Raw genomic sequence first — 21,766 nt, forward strand, 5'->3', positions numbered from 1 at the left:
CCAGTAGCTAAAGATAATTGGGGGACAGGAAATCTTCATCTACCCTCTACCTTTAAGCAATGATGGGGATGACCATAGCCTTCAGCAATACAGGGATTATTTCATCCTGCTCTAGAACCAGTGGAATCAGCAAGACATCACTCTGTCAGGTTTCTAGAAAACAGGATACAGCCTCTCTGCATTAGAATCTGATGATTCATCACCTCTCTATTCATCAGCTCTCTATTAATCCCACACTGTTATTCAACCTATGAATTACCTGCTTTGAAACTTTTTAATGGGAATGAATTGAGATTCCATGGAATATTTATACTCTACAGAGAATAGCTGCTTGTAAATTTAAGCTATAGTCCATTCAAACCTCAAATTTTATTTCTACTTTAATATGTGGGGGAAAAAAACACCTAAAATACCTTGCTCCAGTTTTGTCCATTTTGTTTAAAAAACAGATTCGAGGTATCTTGTGTTTATCAGCTTGCCTCCATACTGTGAGAGTTTGTGCCTAAGGCAAAGAAAAAGGAAAAAAAAAAAACTCGTATTAGACAAAAACAACTATGTCATTATGTAAAGAACAAACAGATCTAAGAAGCTAGTATAACATGGAATTGGGCCCTGTTCTAGCACAGAATTAGTGCTGCTGCATTTACACTTCCAGAGTCACTCTTCTGCTAGTAGGTTAACAGAGCTAAAAATGTAATGAAGGGTGATAAAAAGTGTGCTTCAAACTGAGAATACTACTTTGGGTGATTTAGGTTGCTACACAAAGAGAACAAACACCTGGAAGGTACTGAGAATCACGGAAAGAGGACTTAATCAAGATTAGAAGACATAATTTTTGTCCAGCTTCACCTTACCTAATACAGGGTCACAAAATACTGAACTTGTAAGTTTGCTGACCTGTGAAATGTGGACTTTTGCCTTAATTCATATAGTTGTTGTGATGTTAAAAGAACAAAAAGGGGGGGTGCCTGGGTGGCTCAGATGGTTAAGCGTCTGCCTTCAGCTCAGGTCATGATCCCAAGGTCTTGGGATCAGGGGCTCCCTGCTGAGCAGGGAGCCTGCTTCTCCCTCTGCCTGCCTTTCCCCCTGCTTGTGCTCTCTGTCAAATAAATAAATAAAATCTTTTAAAAAAAAAAACCAAAACATAAAGGAGTGTACTATAAAAATGCTATTGTGATAAAAATTTTTATTATGACTGTTGAATGTTGATGTAAACTAAAGAGGGAAAAAAAGCCAGTAACTGTATTTCTAAGTAACAATTCTCATATGCTTTTCTATTTGACTTCTTTTAATTCTACTTTTTATAAATATTTCAAAAGTTCCAGTCTGTTATAGTATCTGTACCTAGTGGAGTCCCAAAGCCCTGAAGCAGAGCATAAAAAGTTTAATGTAATGACATTATCTAAAATAGAAACCACTTTATTATTTTATTGAGTAAAATTTACATAGAATAAAAAACACTCATCTTAACTGTACAGTGAGTTCTGATAAGTACACTTGCATATATTCCCCATCCCTCATAAACAACCTGTTCTCATATTTGTCACCACAGATTCATTCTGCCTATTTCTGAATCTCATATAAATAGCATGGCTTCTTTCACTCAATATTAAGTCTCTGACATTCATTCATGTTGTTGGGTATACTGGTTTGTTCATTTTTTCTTTCTTTCTTTCTTTCCTTTTTTTTTTCTGGCTAAACTCCTTTGTATAAATGTGCCAGCTGGTTTTTCTATCCACCTGTGGATGAGCACTTATGTTATTTCTAGTTTAGGGCTATTATGAATTTAGCTGCTATAAACATTTTGAATAAGTCTTTAGGGGACAAATGTTCTCATTCCATTGGATAAAGAGTTCCAGTTGTTCCACATCCTCAAACAATATTTGCCATCATTCTTAATTTAAGCCATTTTTGTGGGTATGAAATAGTCTCTCTTTGTAATTTTAATTTCCCTGATAACCAAGGAGACTGATCATCTTTTCATGTGCTCACTGGGCCATTCATACATCTTTCTTGGTGAAGTATCCACTCAAATCCTTTGTCTATTTTTTTATTGGGTTGTTAGTTTTTATCACTGATTTGTAGTTCTTTAGATATTCTGGATACAATTCTTTGATCATACACATGTACTGTGAAAATTTCAGTACATATTTACTAAAACAATTGATATTTTCCTACATAATCAATAGTGTTAATGCACTCTGGAAACAACATTCATACAATATTTAATCTAACATGACAAAATATATGTATATATAACAACTTCTCATTCAGAAAAATCTCAAATCTATAAAAAAGGTGAAAGAATAGTACAATAAATATATATGTACCCTTCACCTAGATTCGCCAAATATGAACACTTTGCCACACTTGCCTTTTTTTCTTCAAACATGCGCATATGCACACATTATATGTGTGGCTATAGGAACGTGCCACTGGGATCTACTACAAAGAACTTAATTAACTCATAGCCCCAACTGCTGCTGATCTTGTCTACCACCATGGTCTCTCAAGGCCCAGCTAATAGCTGAGTACGGCAGAAATACTAACGTAGCTTATTCCTCTAAGACCTGTGGGACTTCTCCAACAGGTGACTTTGGCTTGAGGACTCCCCATCAGCTTCGCCACAGCCCTTTTGGAACTATGCTGTAGTCTGAGACCCTTCCTACCCAATCCTCTTTCTTTTACCCTCTCCTTTATAGACAGACCTCAGACCTGCTTTGCGGTCTGACTGTTCTCTCCCACTACTCGCTCTTCTTTATTCTTCACAGGCATTTCTCCCAGTAAATCTCCTATACATCTACCCCATCTTGGCATCTACTGGTCAAAGTACTCAAACTAACAACGTATGTGTACATGTGGGTGGGAAGTGAAGCACTAGAGTAAGATGCACATATCATGACACTTCAATCCTAAATACTTCAGCCTGTATTTCCTAAATATAAGAACATTCTCCTACATAATCATTTTCAATGATCACACTCAAAAAAATTTAAGCTGACACATACTTTTTTCCAATAACATATAGTGTTCCTAACGATATAACTATAACATATAGTCTGGTTTTCCTAACGATGTCCTTTTTAACTTTTTGTTTTTAGATCCAGAATCCTGCCAAAGATCATATCACATTTAATTTTCTTGTATCTTCAGAATCGTTTAAACTAAAACAGTACCTCAACTTTTTACTTGACATCACTCATTTTCCTTACATTTACATTTTTTTCAATTTCTGAAAAGCCTCAGCCAGTTGTTTTGCAGAATGTCTTTCAATTTACATTCATCTGGCTGTCTTCTCATGATCAGACTGGGGCCAAACATTCTGCCAGGAATAAAACATTGGTAACGTTGTGTCCTTCTTAGTGCATCAGATCAGGAAGCCCATACTGTCAATTTGTACCATTTGGAGTATGTTAATTTTGATCACTTTAGGCATCACTTTTAGTAAAATTTTAAGATTAGAAGAACTGAAGATAATTATTCAACACTGAGCCAGTCTTGATATTATAAGACAAACCGGAATACCAGCTAAAGAGTGCATAACTGACCCCAGTGTAAATTATTATAAACCTGTTTTTAAGATTTATTCAAGAATTTAATATATATTAACTCTTGGGAGATAATTCTTCATGGGTCTTTCAGCTCTCTACGTTTTTTAGGAGAGGCAGTGACTGCCTTTGTTCTGGACTATGTTTTCAAAGGTGTTGATATAGGGCACCTGGGTGGCTCAGTCGTTAAGTGTCTGCCTTCGGCTCAGGTCATGATCCCAGAGTCCTGGGATCAAGTCTCACATCGGGGGTCCCTGCTCAGTGGGGAGTCTGCTGCTCCCTCTGCCTTCACCCTGCTCGTGCTCTCTGTCAAATAAATAAATAAAATCTTAAAAAAAAAAGATGTTGATATAAACAGCTTAGAAAGATAAAGACAGTGTCTCCCTCTGGATCAAAAGGTAGGTTTGCTTATAACCCTGGAAGATAATGTCTCTCTCCAGAGCAACCAGCAGGCATGCTTACTGACCATTATAAAATATATGTGTTTTCTAAGCACAGGGTTCCCCTGCATGTGCAGCTGTCACATGCCTCCCTTTAGATCATCCTGTGGGAATTGGGTCTTGAGGAAATAACACAAGATAATACTAAAACTCTAGCTATTGTTATTTTTGTGACTAATAAAGTTCTTTGTCTATGACTCAAGAGTCTTGTGTCTTCTGCCAGCATGCCATAAAACTGTGGCACACTAACTAGTTAGCTTGAAAGTAAGGTAGAAGAATCTCAAGCCCTTCATAGTTCTCAACACCAACTTTCATATTTCCTACAGAAATGCAAACTACTTTCCTTTTACTATGAAATACCTGATATCACATAAAGGTCACACTGCAATAGTAAATTCCAATTTCCTTTCACCGTAATTTGAATTATATGAACTTATATAGGGTTACAGTTAACTAAATCTGATACATTCTACTTTAAAAAAATCATGCTGTTGTAGCTTGTTTACTTTGGCAGTATTTTTACCTCTACACCAGCAGAGGCATCAAACACAGCTACTGCACCATCCAACACTCTAAGGCAGCGCTCAACCTCCAAGGTAAAGTCCACATGACCTAAGAAAAAGATGAGAAACATAACACTTAATCTTTAAAAAAACAAAACAAAACAGGATCCAGCATATACCTACTTTTGGGTATATATTCAAAAGAACTGAAAGAAGAGTCACAAAGACCTATTTGCAGACCATGTACATAGCAACACTCTTCACAATAGCCATGAGGTGGAAACAACCCAAATGGCCATCAATGGATGAATGGTATGTACATAAATTTTTGCATATATACAAAACATGTTATATATGTACAATGGAATATTACCCAGCCTTAAAAATGAAGGAAATCTTGCCACATATTACAACACAGATGCAGCCTGAAGGACTTTATGCTAAGCAAAATAAGCCAGTCACAAAACGACAAATACTGTAGGATTCTACTTATATGAAGTATCTAAGGTAGTTAAAAAAGGTAAAAAACAGTAGTTACCAGGGGTAGGAGGAAGGGACAAAGACGAATAGTTGTATAATAAATACACAGTTTCAGCTCTGAAAGATGAAGTACTTCTGGAGAATTTCACAACAACGTAAATATACTTAACTACTGACTGTACACTTAAAAATGGTTAGGATGATAAATTTTATGATGTATATATACATTTTTCTTACCCCAATTTGAAAGAAAACACGTCCACAAACAAAAAAAACCCTCCAATGATGCATCTCTGCATTGCTAGAACAGCACTATACCTGGTGTATCAATTAGATTGACTCTATACCCCTTCCAGTCAAAGGTTACAGCAGCAGACTGAATAGTAATGCCTCTTTCTCGCTCTTGAGCCATGAAATCTGTCACCGTGTCTCCATCATCAACATCTAACAAAGAAAAAGATGACACAGTTAGGCTTGATACCAAGGACATTTCATTGCGATATAATATCTACTTGACAGTTTATTTTTTGAGAGAGAGAGAGAGAGTGTGTGTGCACGTGCACACGAGTGGGGTGGGGGAAAAGGCAGAGGGAGAGAGAGAATCCCAAGCAGGCTCCACATTGAGCGGAGCTTGATCCCAGGACCCTAAGATCATGACCTGAGCAGAAATCAAGAGTGGGATGCTTAACCAACTGAGCCACCCAGGTGAACCCCCACTTGACAGTTTAATTTGCTTTAACACTGTAAAATATCTTGTTTAATATTTAGAGCCCTTAATCTTTCTCTAAATAAGCCCTTGTTCTAGAAAACCCTTTTCCAGCAAAATTAGTAATTTTTCCATAAAAATAATTTTTCTGTAACTAAGCTAAAAATCTGTTTCAATATTTTAATTTTATTGAACTCGATATTCCTTTCATGTTTTCCCCCCTAGTTTAACTTTCATTATCCCTTCTTTAACTTATGTTCCTCATGCCTGATCCCTGGACAGGAGGCAGGGCACTGCAGTGAAAGAGCCCAGACAGACCTAGATTTAAATCCCACCTTTACCATTACTACTCTATTACCTTAAGCAAGTTACTTAACCTAGTTTGTAAGATAAGATTAATAAATGCAAACTTGTGGGGTTGTTATAAGAATGAAATAAGACTATATAAAGTACCTAGCTCAGTAAATAGTAAGTAAATGGTAGCTACATGGAACAAAGTAGAGAAAAAAATTCTTCCAAAGTTAAATTCTCCTTTTCAAACCCTTTTCATTACTAAATTTTCCCCAAAAAAGACATTTATTTGTACAAATGAAAATAAAATCTTGGTAGAATTTCTACAATACAAAGTCATGGATAAAGTTCATCTTGACTATCAAAAAGGTCACTCAAATTATTCTGCATTAAAATTCTTGATTTATGCATTGTATTCTGATTAAATTTATATAGAAGTAATGAAAATGAGCTGATCTTTACCATTCAAAATTCAAAACCACAAGTTATCATGGCCTTATACTACCACTACTTATGTCAGCATTAAACCTCTGAAATGCTAGCCAGGTTCCCCACTGTTTGTGTATGTATATGTGTATATAAAAGTATATATACATATGTACCAATAGACGGAGAAATAGCAAGAAAAATGTATTTGTCAGGAACTCCAAATATCTGTGTTAAAGAATTAGTGTTGTTATTCACAACATAACCAAGCAAACAAACACCATTAATGAGATAATAACCAAATACCTAACCAAAAGTTCCAAATGAAGCCATTTTTAAAACATTTGTTGGGGGGGTACAAGATAACAGAGTAGGAAGACCCTAAACTCACTCCGTCCCACATTTACAACTAGATATCACTCACATCCAAGTCAATAAACTGGAGAGCGATCTGAAGACTTGCAGAACAAAATCCACAACTAAATGCAGAGAAACTGCCGGCACTGGAGAAGTTAGGAAAGGCAGAAAGGTGGTGGCGATTTGCCAGAGGAGGGAAGGAGCTACGGCCGCAGAGAAGGGAAAGCACCAGGGCGTCCACACAAGTAAAAAAAAAAAAAAAAAAAATCCCTATAACATCTGGCCTTGAAACCCAGAAGGGCTAAATTCTGTGAGTTTGTATAACCGCAGACCTGGGAGTCTGGAGCTTTGAATATCAGCTGACTCAGCAGCAGGGGAGCCAGGAAGGTGTGTGATAGCCAGGTCCCCACCCTTAAAGAGGTAACAGCCTGAGCAAGAGGCAACAGGGGAAGGGGATCTGTTTGTATGGATTTCAGGGCACACTGGGGAACTTCTCTGGAAACAGAGGAGCTGGCAGGGGCCATTTTCCTCCGCTATGCCTCAGCATAAATAGTGAGCCACCTGCCGGAGGCAGTGCTGCACAGAAACTTGCTACTAACCCGCTAGCAGTGCGCCAGGCCCATGAGCTCTCCTGAGGACTCGCCCACTCCAAGTCCGCTGGCCCTGGGCTCAGGGCAGATTTTGTTAACGCTGCCCATGCTCCACCCAGTCAATGCTTCTGCATGCTGTGCCACTGTGGCCACCGCACTCTGGGGCCTGTGGCCAGGTCTAGCAGCTCAGTGCAGATTTTGCTGATGTCACCTGTGTGCCCTGCCCAGCCGGCCACAGGCCCCCAGCCCGCACGCGCACAGACGCATGCACCGCTTGTTGCTACCTCAGACATGTGCCTTGTGCCAGGCTGCTAACACATGCTGCGTGACCGGCCACCACTGCAATTTAGGGGATCTGGCCTACTCCTAGCGACCCTGCAAATTTTGCAAACACTGCTGCACCACCCCTGAGCCTTCCTATAGTCATGCCCCCTCAGGACCAGGCTGCCTGGGTCTCACTAATACCACAGAGAGCAAGCACAGCTCACCACAGGCAGAGTCTGTGCAGGGGTCTGGACTGATAGGAAAAGCGTAATAGTAGGATGCAAGAAACACACATAGGAGGCTCCGCCGAAGTGTCACGTTCTGGTGAACAGGAGACACTGCACTGCAGGGCACCAAAGAACCTCTTCTTCATAAGGCAACTACTTTCCAGAGCAGGAGGCATAGCTGACTTTCCTAAGACACAGAAACAGACAGAGAGGTAGACAAAAAAAAAAAAGAGAGAGAAGACAAAGGAATTTGTCCCAAATGAAAATCTTGACAAAAATCACAACTGGAGATCTATGTGAAACAGAAATTAGTATACCTGACAGAGAATTTAAAGTAATGATTAATAAATAAAGTAATGATCATAAAGATATTCACTAAGCTTGAGAAAAGAGTGGACATTATCAGTGTGACCCCTGGCAAAGAGAGAAAAAAACAACATTATCAGACATGAAGAACTCAATACATAAAATTAAAAATACAATAGATGGAATTTAAACAGTAGGCTACAAGAAGCAGAGGAATGTACCAGTGACCTGGAGGATAGAGTAATGGAAAGCAAACAAGCTGAACAGATCAAAGACAAATACTCCATAATAGGAATAGACTTAGAGATCTCAGCGACTCAATTAAGTATAATAACATTTGCATTATAGTGATCCAAGAAGAGAGAGAAAGGAGGGCAGAAAATGTATCTGAAGGAAAAACAGCTGAAAACATCCCAAATGCATGGAGGGAAACAGAGACCCAGATTCAGGAGGCACAGCGATCCCCAACAAATTCAACCCAAGGAGGTTCACACCAAGATACAGAATTAGAATGGAAAAACCAGTGATAATTTCAAAGGTTGCAAGAGAAAAGAAGACCGTTACATACAAAGAAAACCCCAGGGGCTTTTTGCAGCAGAAACTTTGCAGGCCAGCAAGAAGTGGCATGTTAGGGGCGCCTGGGTGGCTCAGTCATTAAGCGACTGCCTTCCGCTCAGGTTATGGTCCCAGGGTCCTGGGATCGAGCCCCGCATCGGGCTCCCTGGTCAGTGGGAAGCCTCCTTCTCCTTCTCCCACTCCCCCTGCTTGTGTTCCGTCTCTGTCAAATAAATAAAATCTTTAAAAAAAAAAAAGAAGTGGCATGTTATATTTAAAGCGCTGAAAGGAAAAAAATCTGCAGCCAAGAATACTCTATCCAGGAGCACCTGGGTGGCTCACTGTTTAAGCGTCTGTCTTCGGCTCAGGTCATGATCCCAGGGTCCTGGGATTGAGCCCCGCATCAGGCTCCCTGCTCAGCAGGAAGCCTGCTTCTCCCTCTCCCACTCCTGCTGTCTCCCTCTGTCAAATAAATAAATAAAATCTTAAAAAAAAAAAGTTTAAACAAAAAAAAAGAATACTCTATCCAGCAAGGCTATCATTTGGAAGAAGGAGAGATAAAGAGTTTCTCAGCCTAACAAAAACTAAGGGAGTTCAAGACCACTAAACCAGCCCTCCAAGAAATAAAAAGGGGACTCACTGAGTGAAAAGCAAAGACATAAGTAAAAGTATAAAAGGTAAAAAATACAAAATCATTAAAAATAAGTATTTCCGTAAAAATCAGTCAAAAGATTCATAAAATAAAATGATGTAAAGTATGACACCTTATACCAAAGACGTGGCAGGGAAGAGGGGAGAGGAGTAAAGAATGGGCTTAAACTTAAGCAATCATCAACTTAATATAGACTACTATACGCAGAAGATGTTATATACAAACCTAATGGTAACCAAAATTAAAAACCAGTATTAGATATGCAAAGAATAAAGAGGAAGGAACCCAAGTGTATCACTAAAGAAAGCCAACAAACCATGAAAGAAGGATCGGAAAAAAGCTACAAAAACAACCACAAAACAAGTAACAAAATGGCAATAAACACTTATCTATCAATAATTACTTTGAATGTAAATGGACTAAGCACTCCAATAAAAAAAAACGGGTGACAGTGAATAAAAAACAAGACCCATCTATATGCTGCCTACAAGAGACTCATTTCAGACCAAGAGACACCTGCAGATTGAAAGTGACGGGACAGAGAAACAGTTATCATGCAAATGGATGTCAAAAGATAGCTGGAGTAGCAATACTTGTATCAGACAAAACAGACTTTAAAATAAAGTCTATAACAAAAAATAAAGAAGAATAGTATATAATAATAAAAAGTACACTCTACCAAGAGAATATAACAACTGTAAATATTTATGCACCCAACATGGGAGCACCCAAATACATAAAACACCTAATAACAAAATTAAAGGAATTAATTTGATAATAATACAGTAATAATAGGGGATTTTAACACCTCACTTGCATCAGTAGACAGTAGACAGATCATCTAAACAGAAAATAAACAAGGAAACAACGGCTTTGCATGACACAGTGGACCAGATGGATTTAACAGATACATTCAGAAACATTCCATCCTAAAATAGCAGAATCCACATTCTCTTCAAGTGCACACAGAGCATTGTCCAGAGAAGGCCACAAAACAAGTCTCAACAAATTATAAAAATCAAAGTCATACCATGAATCTTTCCTGACCACACTATGAACTAGAAATCAACTACAAGAAAAAATCTGAAAAGACCACAGATACATGAAGGATAAATAACATGCTACTAAACAATGAATGGGTCAACCAAGAAATCAAAGAAATCAAAAATTACATGGAAACATATGAACATGAAAACACAACAACCCAAAAACTTTGGGATGCATCAAAAGTGGTTCTAAGCGGAAAGTTTTACCAATACAGGCCTACCTTAAGAAGAAAAATCTCAAATAAACAACCTAACCTGACATCTAAAAGAGCTAGAAAAAGAAGAACAAATAAACCCCAAACCCAGCAAAAGGAAGGAAATAATACAGATTAGAGCAAAAATAAATGATACGTAAACTAAAAAAGCAATAGGACAGGGCAATGAAACCAGGAGCTGGTTCCCTGAAAAGTTCAACAAAATTGATAAACCTCTAGCAAGACTCATAAAAAAGAGGACCCAAGTAAAATCACTAATGAAAGAGGAGAAATAACCAATACTACAAAAATATAATTATTACAGAATATTAATGAAAACCTATATGCCAACAAATTGGACAACTTAGAAGAAATGGATGGATTCCTAGAAACATACAACCTCCCAAAACTAAAGCAGGAAGGAATAGAAAATTTGAACGGACCAATTACCCACAATGACATTGAATCAATCATCAAAAAACTCTCAAAAAACAAAAAAGTCTAGGACTAGACAGCTTCACAGGTAAACTCCACCAAACATTGAAAAAGTTAATACTTATTCTTCTCAAACTGTTCCAAAAAATACAAGAGGAAGAAAAACTTCCAATTTATTCTATGAAGCCAGTACCAACCTGATACCAAAACCAGTAAAGTCACTACCAAAAAAGAGAACTACAGGCCAAGATCTCTCATGAATATAGATGCAAAATCCTCAACAAAATACCAGCAAACAGAATCCAACAATATATTAAAAAAAAATCATACACCATGATCAAGTTGGATTTATTCCTGGGATGCAAGAATGATTCAATGGCCACAAAACAATCAAAATGATACATCACATCAATAAGATAAATGACAAAAACTGTATGATCATTTCAACAGATGCAGAAAAAGCATCTGACAAAGTACAACATCCATTCATGATAAAAACCCTCAACAAAGTAGGTCTAGAGGGAACATACCTCACATAATAAAGGCCTTATATGAAAAACCCACAGCCACCATCTTGGGGGAAAAACTGAGGGCTTTTCCCCTAAGGTCAGGAACGAGACAAGGGTGCTTACTATCACCCCTTTTATTCAATGTAGTACTAGAAGTCCTAGCCACAGCAATCAGACAACATAAAGAAACAAAAGGCATCCAAATTGGTAAGGAAGAAGAAAAACTTTATTTGCGGATGAGATGATAGTATATATAGAAAACCCTAAAGACTCCACCACAAAACTACTAAACTGATAAATGAATTGAGTAAAGTCGTAGGATACAAAATCAGTGTTCAGAAATCTATTGCATTCCTATACGCTAATAGTAAAGCAACAGAAATTAAGAAAACAATCCCATTTACAACTGCACCAAAATCGGGCGCCTGGGTGGCTCAGTCGTTAAGCGTCTGCCTTCGGCTCAGGTCATGATCCCAGAGTCCTGGGATCGAGCCCCGCATCAGGCTCCCTGCTTCTCGGGAAGCCTGCTTCTCACTCTCCCACCCCCCCTGCTTGTGTTCCCTCTCTTGCTGTGTCTCTCTCTCTCTCTCTCGGATAAATAAGTAAAATCTTAAAAAAAAAAAAAAAAATGCACCAAAACCAATAAAATACCTTGGAATAAACCTAACCGAAGACGTGAAAGACCTGTACTCTAAAAACAATAAAACACTGATGAAATTCAAGACGACACAAAGAAATGGAAAGACATTCCATGCTTCAGAACAAATATTGTTAAAATGTCCAAACTGCCTAAAGCAATTTATATATTTAATGCAATTCCTATCAAAACATCAACAGTATTTTTCACAGAACTAGAACAAATAATCCTAAAATTTGTACAGAACCACAAAGACCCTAAATAGCCAAAGCAATCTTGAAAAAGAAAAACAAAACTGAAGGTATCACACAATTACAGATTTTTTTCTTTTTTAATGATTTTATTTATTTGACAGAAAGAGTGAGAGAGAGAGAACGAGCGCAGAAGCAGGGGGAGGGGCAGTGGAGGGGGAGAGGGAGAAGCAGACTTCCCACTGAGCAGGGAGTCTGCTGCCGGGCTTGATTCCGGGCTTGATTCCAGGACTCCAGGATCGACTTGAGCCAAAGGAAGATGCTTAACTGACTGAGCCACCCAGGCACCCCCAGATTTCAAATTATATTACAAAGCTGCAGTAAAAAAAAAAAAGAAAGAAAGTATGGTACTTGGCATAAAAATAGACACACAGATCAATGGAATAGAACACAAAACCCAGAAATAAACCCACAATATATGGTCAATTAGTATTCGACAAAGGAGAAATGAATACCCAACGGGAAAAAGTCTCTTCTATGAATGGTGTTGGGAAAACTGGACAACCACATGCAAAGAAGGAAACTGAACCACTTTCTATCACCATACACAAAAATAATCTCAAACGGAATAAAGACCTACATGTGAGACTTGAAACCATAAAAATCCTAGAAGAGAATACAGGAGGTAATTTCTCTAACACCAGTTTTAGCAATATCCTTCCAGATATGTCTCCTGAGGAAAGGGAAATACAAGCAATAATAAACTATTGGGACTACATGGAAATAAAAAGTTTCTGTACAGCAATGGAAACAAAACTAAAAGACAACCTACTGAATGGGAGAAGATATTTGCAAATGATATATCCAATAAAGGGTTGGTATCCAAAATATATGTAAGAACTGATACAACACCCAAAAAACAAATAATCCAATTAAAAGATGGGCAGAAGAAGTGAACAGACATTTCTCCAAAGACGACATACAGATGACCAACAGACACATAAAAAGATGCTCAAAATCACTCTTCATCAGGGAAATGCAAATCCCAACCACAATGAGCTATCGCCTCACATCTGTCAGAATGGCTGAACTCACAAACGTAAGAAACAAGTGTTGGCAAAGATGTGGAAAAAAAGGAACACTCTTACAATGTTGGTGGAAATGCAAACTGGTGCAGCCACTATGGAAAACAGGAGGGAGGTTCCTTAAAAAGTTAAAAACAGAACTAACAACCCAGTAATCACACTGCTGGGTATTTACCCCCAAAATACAAAAACACTAACTGAAAGGGATACATGCACCCCTATGTTTATTGCAGTGTTATTTACAACAGCCAAGATATGGAAGCAGCCCAAGTGTCCATGATAGATGAATGGATAAAGATGTGGTGTACACAAACACTGGAATATTATTTAGCCATAAAACAATAATCTTGACATTTGCAACAACATAGATAAAGCTCAAGTGCAGGGGACCTGGGTGGCTCAGTCAGTTAAGCATCTGACTCTTGATCTAAGCTTAGGTCTTGATCTCAGGGTCATGAGTTCAAGCCCCACATCGGGCTCCGTGCTGGGCATGGAGTCTACTTAAAACGGGGGGGGGGGGGGCATAAAAAACCGGACTCTTAAGTATAAAGTATATAACTGATGGTTAAGAGAGGGGAGGTGGGTGGAGGGTTGGGGAAATAGGGGATTAGTATACAGAGTACACTTACCATGATGAAAAAACTAAAGAAAAGAAAAACAAAAAGATACCTGCACCCACAAATTCACTGTAGCATTAACAATAGCCAAGATATGGAAGCAATCTAAGAGTCCATCTATAAATGAATGGATAAAGAAGATGCAATACATATACACATACACACATATGAATACTACTCAGCCACAAAGATAATGAGATCTTGCCACCTGAACAACACAGATGGAAGCAGAGGGTAGCAAGCTAAGTGAAATATAAAACAAAAAGCAGAAGCAAACCCATAAATACAATAAGAACTGATGGTTGCCAGAGGACAGGAAGATGGGGGGATGGGCATGAGTAAAGGGGAGAGGGCGACTTCTAGTTATGGAATGAATAAGTGACAGTGATAAAAGGTACAGCATACAGAATACAATTGATGGCATTGTAATAGCGTATGATGTCAAGTGGTGAGCACAGTATAATGCATAGAGTTGTCATAGAGACAGAGTTGTCATAGAGACAAACCTTGAGGGCAGAGGGAAATAATGTGGAGTTATTATTAATGGGTTTAGTTTGGGTTAAGCAGTATAAAAAAGTTTTAAAGATTGGTTGCCAACAGTATAAGTATACATAACACTACTTAAACGTGCACTTAGAAATGGTTAATATGGTAAATGTTATGCGTTTTTTAGCACAATTAAAAAAGGTAACTTGAACGTTGCTTGTGCCACCTCATCTGGACCCTTGCTTCAGGGATACAAACTAGGGATGTGAGGGAAGAATTAAGATCATATTTGTGTCACAAAAGAGGAAGCATAATAATGTTCCATGTTTTGCTGTTACAGCCCTATTTACATAGCAGTAATTCTATGAGAAACATGTGTTCATCCATTTTGGAAACTATTGTCATGAATATTCTAATCCTGGGTGTTCTTTTCCTCTGATAAATACTGTTAAGTCTCAAACAATTTCAAGGGTCTAGAGAAATGGTTGTCAATATAATGCATTTCAAAATTTCTGTGGAACTTTTGAAAAGATACTCATTTCCACTTCTGGTAATAGGGACCTCATGACCTTGAAATCTCAAATTTCAAAACAAACTATTTTACCAGAGATAAAGGCACTTCATAACGATAAAAAAAAAAAGTGGATTCATCAGAGAAACATTAACAATCATAAATGTGTATGAGATAAATACAGACTCTCAAAATACATGATACAAAAATACACACCCAGGCCACACCACATGCTTGCTGAATCTTAATTTCCAGAGTAGTGCTAGGGCACTGTCATTTAAAAACCAAATAATACAAACAAAAAAACTACATGGGGATTCAAATGTGCACAACTGGTCAAAAACCAGTTTTTGACATATTATAATTAAAAAATCAATACTTAGGTAAATACTACTACTACTGTGGGTTGGATTAACAAAATCCTTTCTTCTGCATGAGAATCTGACCTTTGGTTAACTTTCTGGTTCTTTTCTTCTAGAACCCAGAGAACACAGTATGTCAACTATGTTGCTGGGCAACATATTATATAGAAAAAATAATTTGTGATTGGTAAGCTACATCTGAACTGGGAAGAGCTTTATGTGAACCGTAAATACCTGATGGAGATACACAGTTTTAGGCTTCCCTGAGTGGGGTATGGCATATCCTTTATGGTAAACCAGGAAGATAGCCCATGGAGTTATAACAAGAGGTAGGTATTCATTCCTAAGGGACATGAGGATTGTAAGCCAGAGTGGCTCCTGTGAATCTTGTTAAACTATCACTTTTGGGTAGCCAAAGAAGATAGCTCCCAGAAGCTATGCGGACTGTTTTAAGAAGTGCAGAAACAAACACCTATTACTGGTGTGCTGGGAAGCGATGGTTCCTGTCCTAATTACCTTCTGAGTAGACCAGGGTGAACTGTGGCCCAAATCAGTCCTGTGATCTGAATGTTTAGTTGAACCTAAGAAGACTCTTTAGTGGGTATTGCAACTACCTTATCTTTGTGTTGTGGTTTAGACATCAGTGCTTCCGTGCCATACTCAAGATCTCTAGGTCGACTTTTTTTTTTTTAAGATTTTATTTATTTATTTGAGAGAGAGAATGAGAGACAGAGAGCACGAGAGGGAAGAGGGTCAGAGGGAGAAGCAGACTCCCTGCCGAGCAGAGAGCCCGATGTGGGACTCGATCCCGGGACTCCAGGATCTTGACCTGAGCCGAAGGCAGTCGCTTAACCAACTGAGCCACCCAGGCGCCCCTCTAGGTTGACTTCTTAATCAAAATATTTTCCAATGATGCTTTTTGCTAATGGGGGTTGGGGAGAGGAGGAATCCATTCTAACCTCCTAGTGATCTTGTGTATCCAGAATAGTACAATATTCTTTCTGTGGTGGTAGTTTTGCCTGCATCAATATGAGCCATAATTCCAATATTACGGATTCTGTTTAAAAGGTAGGAAAAAAAAAGCACGTATTACAAGATGGACATTAATAAAAATGTAAAACCAAAATATGTACACTTTGCAAATTTCAAATCTGGTTAGTATTTCAATAATTTTTATGTTATAAAAACTAGAAAAACAGAAAACATTTCCTTACCACATTATTCTGACAAAATAGCTAACAAAAGGGTGAACTACAATCTTAGGAATCTTTTACTTATTTCTATATACTGTTGCTACATTAAAAACATTTAGTACTGAATTCAGGAAAAAAATAGCTTTTAAAATACATACCAACATCTATTTAAAATTAGCTAGGGCAGAAAGCTAAATTAACAATGCTAAATTAAGTCCATGACAGAAACTCTTAACTTTTTATAGCAGCATATGGAAAAGAGTACATCAGCGATAGTACTTACTTAGCTATGGGAGGACTGATGATGGAATGAAGGGATTTGATATCATTTCCAACTAAACCTAATGGAAAGAGGGTTACAATTTAAAAGTTTAAGAAATTTTCCTTTAATTTGCAAATCAAAAAGTTAAAGTAATTTTAAGCAAATACCACAATTCCAATTAAAGTAAAAATCCAAGCTAAATATAAACTCATTTACCTAAAAATCATTTTCCTGCAATCGTAAAGAAAAGGCAATAGATAATGTAAGATCAAGTTTTCCGTTTTGGTTTTTTTCTTCCTGGTTTTTTGGGGTTTTTTTTAAAGATTTTATTTATTTGACAGAAAGAGACACAGCGAGAGAGGGAATACAAGCAGGGGGAGTGGGAGAGGGAGAAGCAGGCTTCCCGCTGAGCAGGGAGCCCGATGCGGGGCTCGATCTCATGACCTGAGCCAAAGGCAGACACTTAATGACTGAGCCACCCAGGCGCCCCTCTGTTTTTGTTTTTTAAAGATTTTATTTATCTTTTTGACAGAGAGCACAAGCAGGCACAGACAGAGGGAGAGGCAGGCTCCCCACTGAGCAGAGAGCCCGATGCAGGACTCGATCTCAGGACCCCCAGGATCGTGACCTGAACTGAAGGCAGATGCTCAAGCAACTGAGCCACCCAGGCACCCCTAAGATAAAGTTCTGAAACATCAATTTCTAGATCATATCCTTAGAAAAATATAAATTTACCCCCGTCTTTGCCACTTTCTGTAATTTTGTAATAGACATAACAAATAGAATTGTAGAATTAGAATGTTCATAACAATAATCTTACGGCCACAGCATTTAAATCAAAGAAAAATAAAATGCACAGTCCTGTAAACCTGCATTGTCAAGGCTTTAGGAGTGAAGAGTGATCCTCATATCAGAAAATAACGAATTTTCGTACAATTTGAAATCTATCTTCCCTCAGTAATCCCAAGCACAAAGTACCTTTAAAGATGGCCTAGGAGGTATCACTGAACAGGAGCTATAATAATCTAATAACTTCTAAAAGGCCAAGTAGTATTTCTGGAATACAAAAAGCCCATAATATTTTACTCTGTGCTTATAATGTATTTTATTAATAATATTAAAGCAAAAATGCAGTTACATTTATAATTTTAATCTATACCTTCCTACTATTTAAATCAGTTTTACAAAATTTCTCTAATAAATTAAGAACAGTTCTACTGTATTTTGAAAACCTGATGGCAGTTTTAAGACTTACAGATGATCTATATGGCTACAGATAAATTTGCATGACAAAATATAGAAATATAGATATAAATCAATAATGCAGGGCATTAAATTCACATGCCATTACAAGTCACACAGCCTATCAGTATTTTTACTCCATGATTCTCACATGACAAAGATGGTAGTGAGAACAGCCACATAATGAAACCAGTTTCAAAGAGTCTCCCCTATGCTTGCTTACTTCAAACAAAGGAAGAACGTTCAGAATGCGTCGGTTCTTCAAGCACCAAGGTTTTTTTAAGATTTTATTTATTTGACAGAGAGAGAGAGCACAAGCAGGGGGAGCAGCGGGCAGAGCGAGAGGGAGAAGTAGACTCCCCACTGAGCAGGGAGCCCGATGTGGGGCTCGATCCCAGGACCCCAGGATCATGACCTGAGCCAAAGGCAGATGCTTAACTGACTGAGCCACCCAAGTGCCCTAAGCATCAAGATGTTTTTTTTAGCATCAAGCTTTTAATAGCCATTTTACCTAATGCAAACTATCCCAGATAAATATTTAACCAACTACTCTTAAGAACCTTCAAAATGAATTATTTGGCAAACCTCTACTGACAGGAAATACTTCTGTATAAAAACCAGAAACAGACTAGAAAAAACAGTATTTTACAGCAAGAGCAACTCTACAAGTAGACAACCATCTGAACTTCTGAGCCAGCTACTAAAGCCAGCAACTGTTCTCTTTGTTTAGCTCATTTTGCAGGTTAGGAATATAGGCCTACTAGTACTGCCTCCTGGCATCTATCAGAATACTTCCAACTCCTAATCATCTCAAGGAAAGAGTCAAAATGGAGACCCTTAATAAGGAATGTTTGCCAATGAGAGAAAGCAAACAAGCAGTTTAAGTACAATGAGAAGAATCAAAATTTACCTGGTAGAGAACTGTAGTTTCTTCCAAGAGGCACATATAGCTTTAATCTTTTTAAACTTGGTTTTATTTTAGAGCAACACATATTCTAGTGAGGAGAAAAAGAAACACGATATTAATTTTATTTTAGCATGACTTATTTGAATACTTTTAACCTAACTATGCTTTGTCAGAGAAAATACTTTTAATCTCCTTAAAATAGTTCCCATTTATTAACTCCCGTTCCTTTAAAAAGTGACAACCCAAAATCATACTATAGGAAAAAACAAAAATAGAACTAATACTGACATGCTATTCTGAGCTGTTCTTAGAAGATGGTTCTCTAAGACCTGCAGCATTGCCAACAGAGGGAACACAAATTCTCTGGACCTACTTCAGACAAGAGAATCAGAAACTCTGGGGAGAGGCAGACAATCTGTGGGGTTTTTTTTAAACTGAAGTGTAATTAACATAGTGTTACATTAGTTTCAAGTACTGAACAAGCTGTGGTTCAACAAGCCCTCCAAGTGATTTTTTTTATTTGAGAGAGAGAGAGAGCTGCGTGGAGGGGGAGAGAGTCCTAAGCAGACTGCACTGAGTGTGGAGCCTAATGTAGGGCTCGATCTCACAACTCTGAGATCAGGACCTGAGCAGAAACCAAGAGACCGATGCTCCACAAACTATGGCACCCAGGTGCCCCAAGCTCCAGGTGATTCTGATAGCTATAGTTTGAAAATCAGGACCTGACGTTTCCAGAGAGCCTTAAAGGTTAAAGGAGGTCTCCTACCCTGGCTACTCCTGGATTCTCCTCTACAGGTGCTAAGAGCTGGTAGGGGTCATGGAACTCAGAATTTATAAAAGTGGCTGCGCTGGCTACGCATTAGAATCACCTGAAAAACTTTAAAACCACCTGAGGGGGGAAGGTCGGAGAAGTAGGACTGGCGTTCTTCACGACCCCTGAGGTACCTTCCCCCGGTGTTCCCACACAGAGGCTGGGCATTCCCCATCCCCGTCTATCCCCAGACCACCGGGTCCACAGTTAATGACTGCCGACACATTCAGCATCGTTACACTGGGGCTATGTAATAAGTCTGGGCTGCCACAATCTGCCTTTGATGATATCTTGGGATGCATGCCTGTGTCTTCTATATTCCCTGTGCATTAGTTACCAAGTTTTTGGCAATAAAACACTATTATCCTAAGAAAATACTTCAAGAGTAGAGACCCAAAACTATTTAAACTTCCAATGCATAATGACCAGGGCAAGACAGTAGCGACCTGTCACAGGTGTGCAGTCTAAAAGCATCAGCAATGAAAACACTAAAGAAAACCTGTGTAACTCCTTGGGGTGCTAACGACCTCAAAATGGAATATACAAATGGACAGTCTTTAAAACACTGCACAGGGAATTTTAAAGTAGCAAAATGAATTTCAGACTAGTGATAAGGCCTGCTGCTTCTTAATTACAGTTTCTCCCACACTCCCTATTAAGAAAAACTGATGAAGATAAAGATATACTAGTTTATGAGTATACTAGGCCTTTCGGGAAGTAAAGTAACTGAAGTTGCTGAAGTACATTTAATTTTACAAGAAAAGCTTACATTAAGGTGCAGGATGGGTGTTTTCTTATGATTTACTCCAAACTTCCCCAAGTGGGAAAACATGTTGACCCTCTAAACTGTTATTCTCTGAAAAAGAAATATACAAAATTTTAAAACTAAGTTTATGTAGTATATATCAGTAAGACATGTAAAATAAGGCATATGTAATATGTATGGTAAAAATGTATTACATTTTAAAAAGTAGGCACAGTATTTTTAGGTATCAAAAACTCAATGCATCATTCAGAAAATGAAAATTCTGACAAAATATAAGAAATATGGTTCTTAAAGCTAAAATGTTATTTTTTCAACACGCTTTAATTCAAGATAACATACTGTGGAAAAAGATTACAAAAATATATCGCAGCAATTACAATGTATTTATGTAACTATACAGAATTTAGTATAGAAAGGTAAGCATCTACATGTTAACTTGGTAATTTTTCATCAGTAGTGTAACTTATTGGTTTATCTGTATATTCTGATTTTTCTACCATAAATAGGTAGAAAAATACACAAAAGCAGGTCCTCTTCTGTGATTATAAAAACTAAGTATCTCTGGTTTAAAACATTTACTGAATATGAACTATGTTGCAGGTACACTATCAAAGCTATGAGACATTCACGGAAGCATCTGAGACTGGGTAGGGAGCAGAGAGCAGGGAGACCTTGTGTGCCTTGTTATATAAGAAGTCATGTCAAAACTCATTACTTTGGGGCACCTGGCTGGCTCAGTAGATGGGGTGTGCAACCCTTGATTCAGGGTTGTGAGTCTGAGCTCCACACTGGGTGTGGAGATTGTTTAAAAAATAAATAAAATAATAATAAATAAATAAAATGGGATCATAACCCAAGTCAAAGGCAGCCGCTCAACCGACTGAGCCACCCAGGCACCCAGTCATCCACAATTTTCTGTAAAGACTATTAAAATACTCAATACCTTTCCCAACCACCTATATGACCTATGTGTATGAGGCTGGATTTTCTTCAGATGGTTCAACCAAAAATAAAAATCCTACATACACAGTAACAAATACAGAAAGTGATAGGAGATGCCAGCGTTTTTGCTTATGCCCAGCATTAGAGACTTGCAAAACTGTAAGGCAAGGTAGAATATTCCTCAAACTAAATTATTTTTGTTTTGTAAAATAAAAGGCATTTCTC

General features: G+C 38.0%; 1 protein-coding gene across 1 annotated transcript in view; it reads right to left on the reverse strand.

Moving 5' to 3' along the window:
- Positions 1-21,766, reverse strand: part of GFM2 (GTP dependent ribosome recycling factor mitochondrial 2) — a 57,363-nt gene that overhangs the window by 31,170 nt on the left and 4,427 nt on the right. The window contains exons 2-8 of the mRNA XM_028114569.2: positions 20,603-20,689; positions 19,026-19,110; positions 16,895-16,952; positions 16,378-16,475; positions 5,290-5,415; positions 4,512-4,600; positions 414-502 (exon numbers count right to left, since the gene is read on the reverse strand). Of these exons, the coding sequence (XP_027970370.1) occupies positions 414-502; positions 4,512-4,600; positions 5,290-5,415; positions 16,378-16,475; positions 16,895-16,952; positions 19,026-19,110; positions 20,603-20,665 (608 nt within the window). The 5' untranslated portion in view covers positions 20,666-20,689. The remainder of the gene's footprint in view (positions 1-413; positions 503-4,511; positions 4,601-5,289; positions 5,416-16,377; positions 16,476-16,894; positions 16,953-19,025; positions 19,111-20,602; positions 20,690-21,766) is intronic.

This window comes from Eumetopias jubatus, unplaced genomic scaffold (assembly GCF_037043125.1).
Source record: "Eumetopias jubatus isolate StellerSeaLion01/CBP00866 unplaced genomic scaffold, mEumJub1_p1.0 scaffold_5, whole genome shotgun sequence".
In the NCBI taxonomy this organism is placed as follows: Eukaryota; Metazoa; Chordata; class Mammalia; order Carnivora; family Otariidae; genus Eumetopias; species Eumetopias jubatus.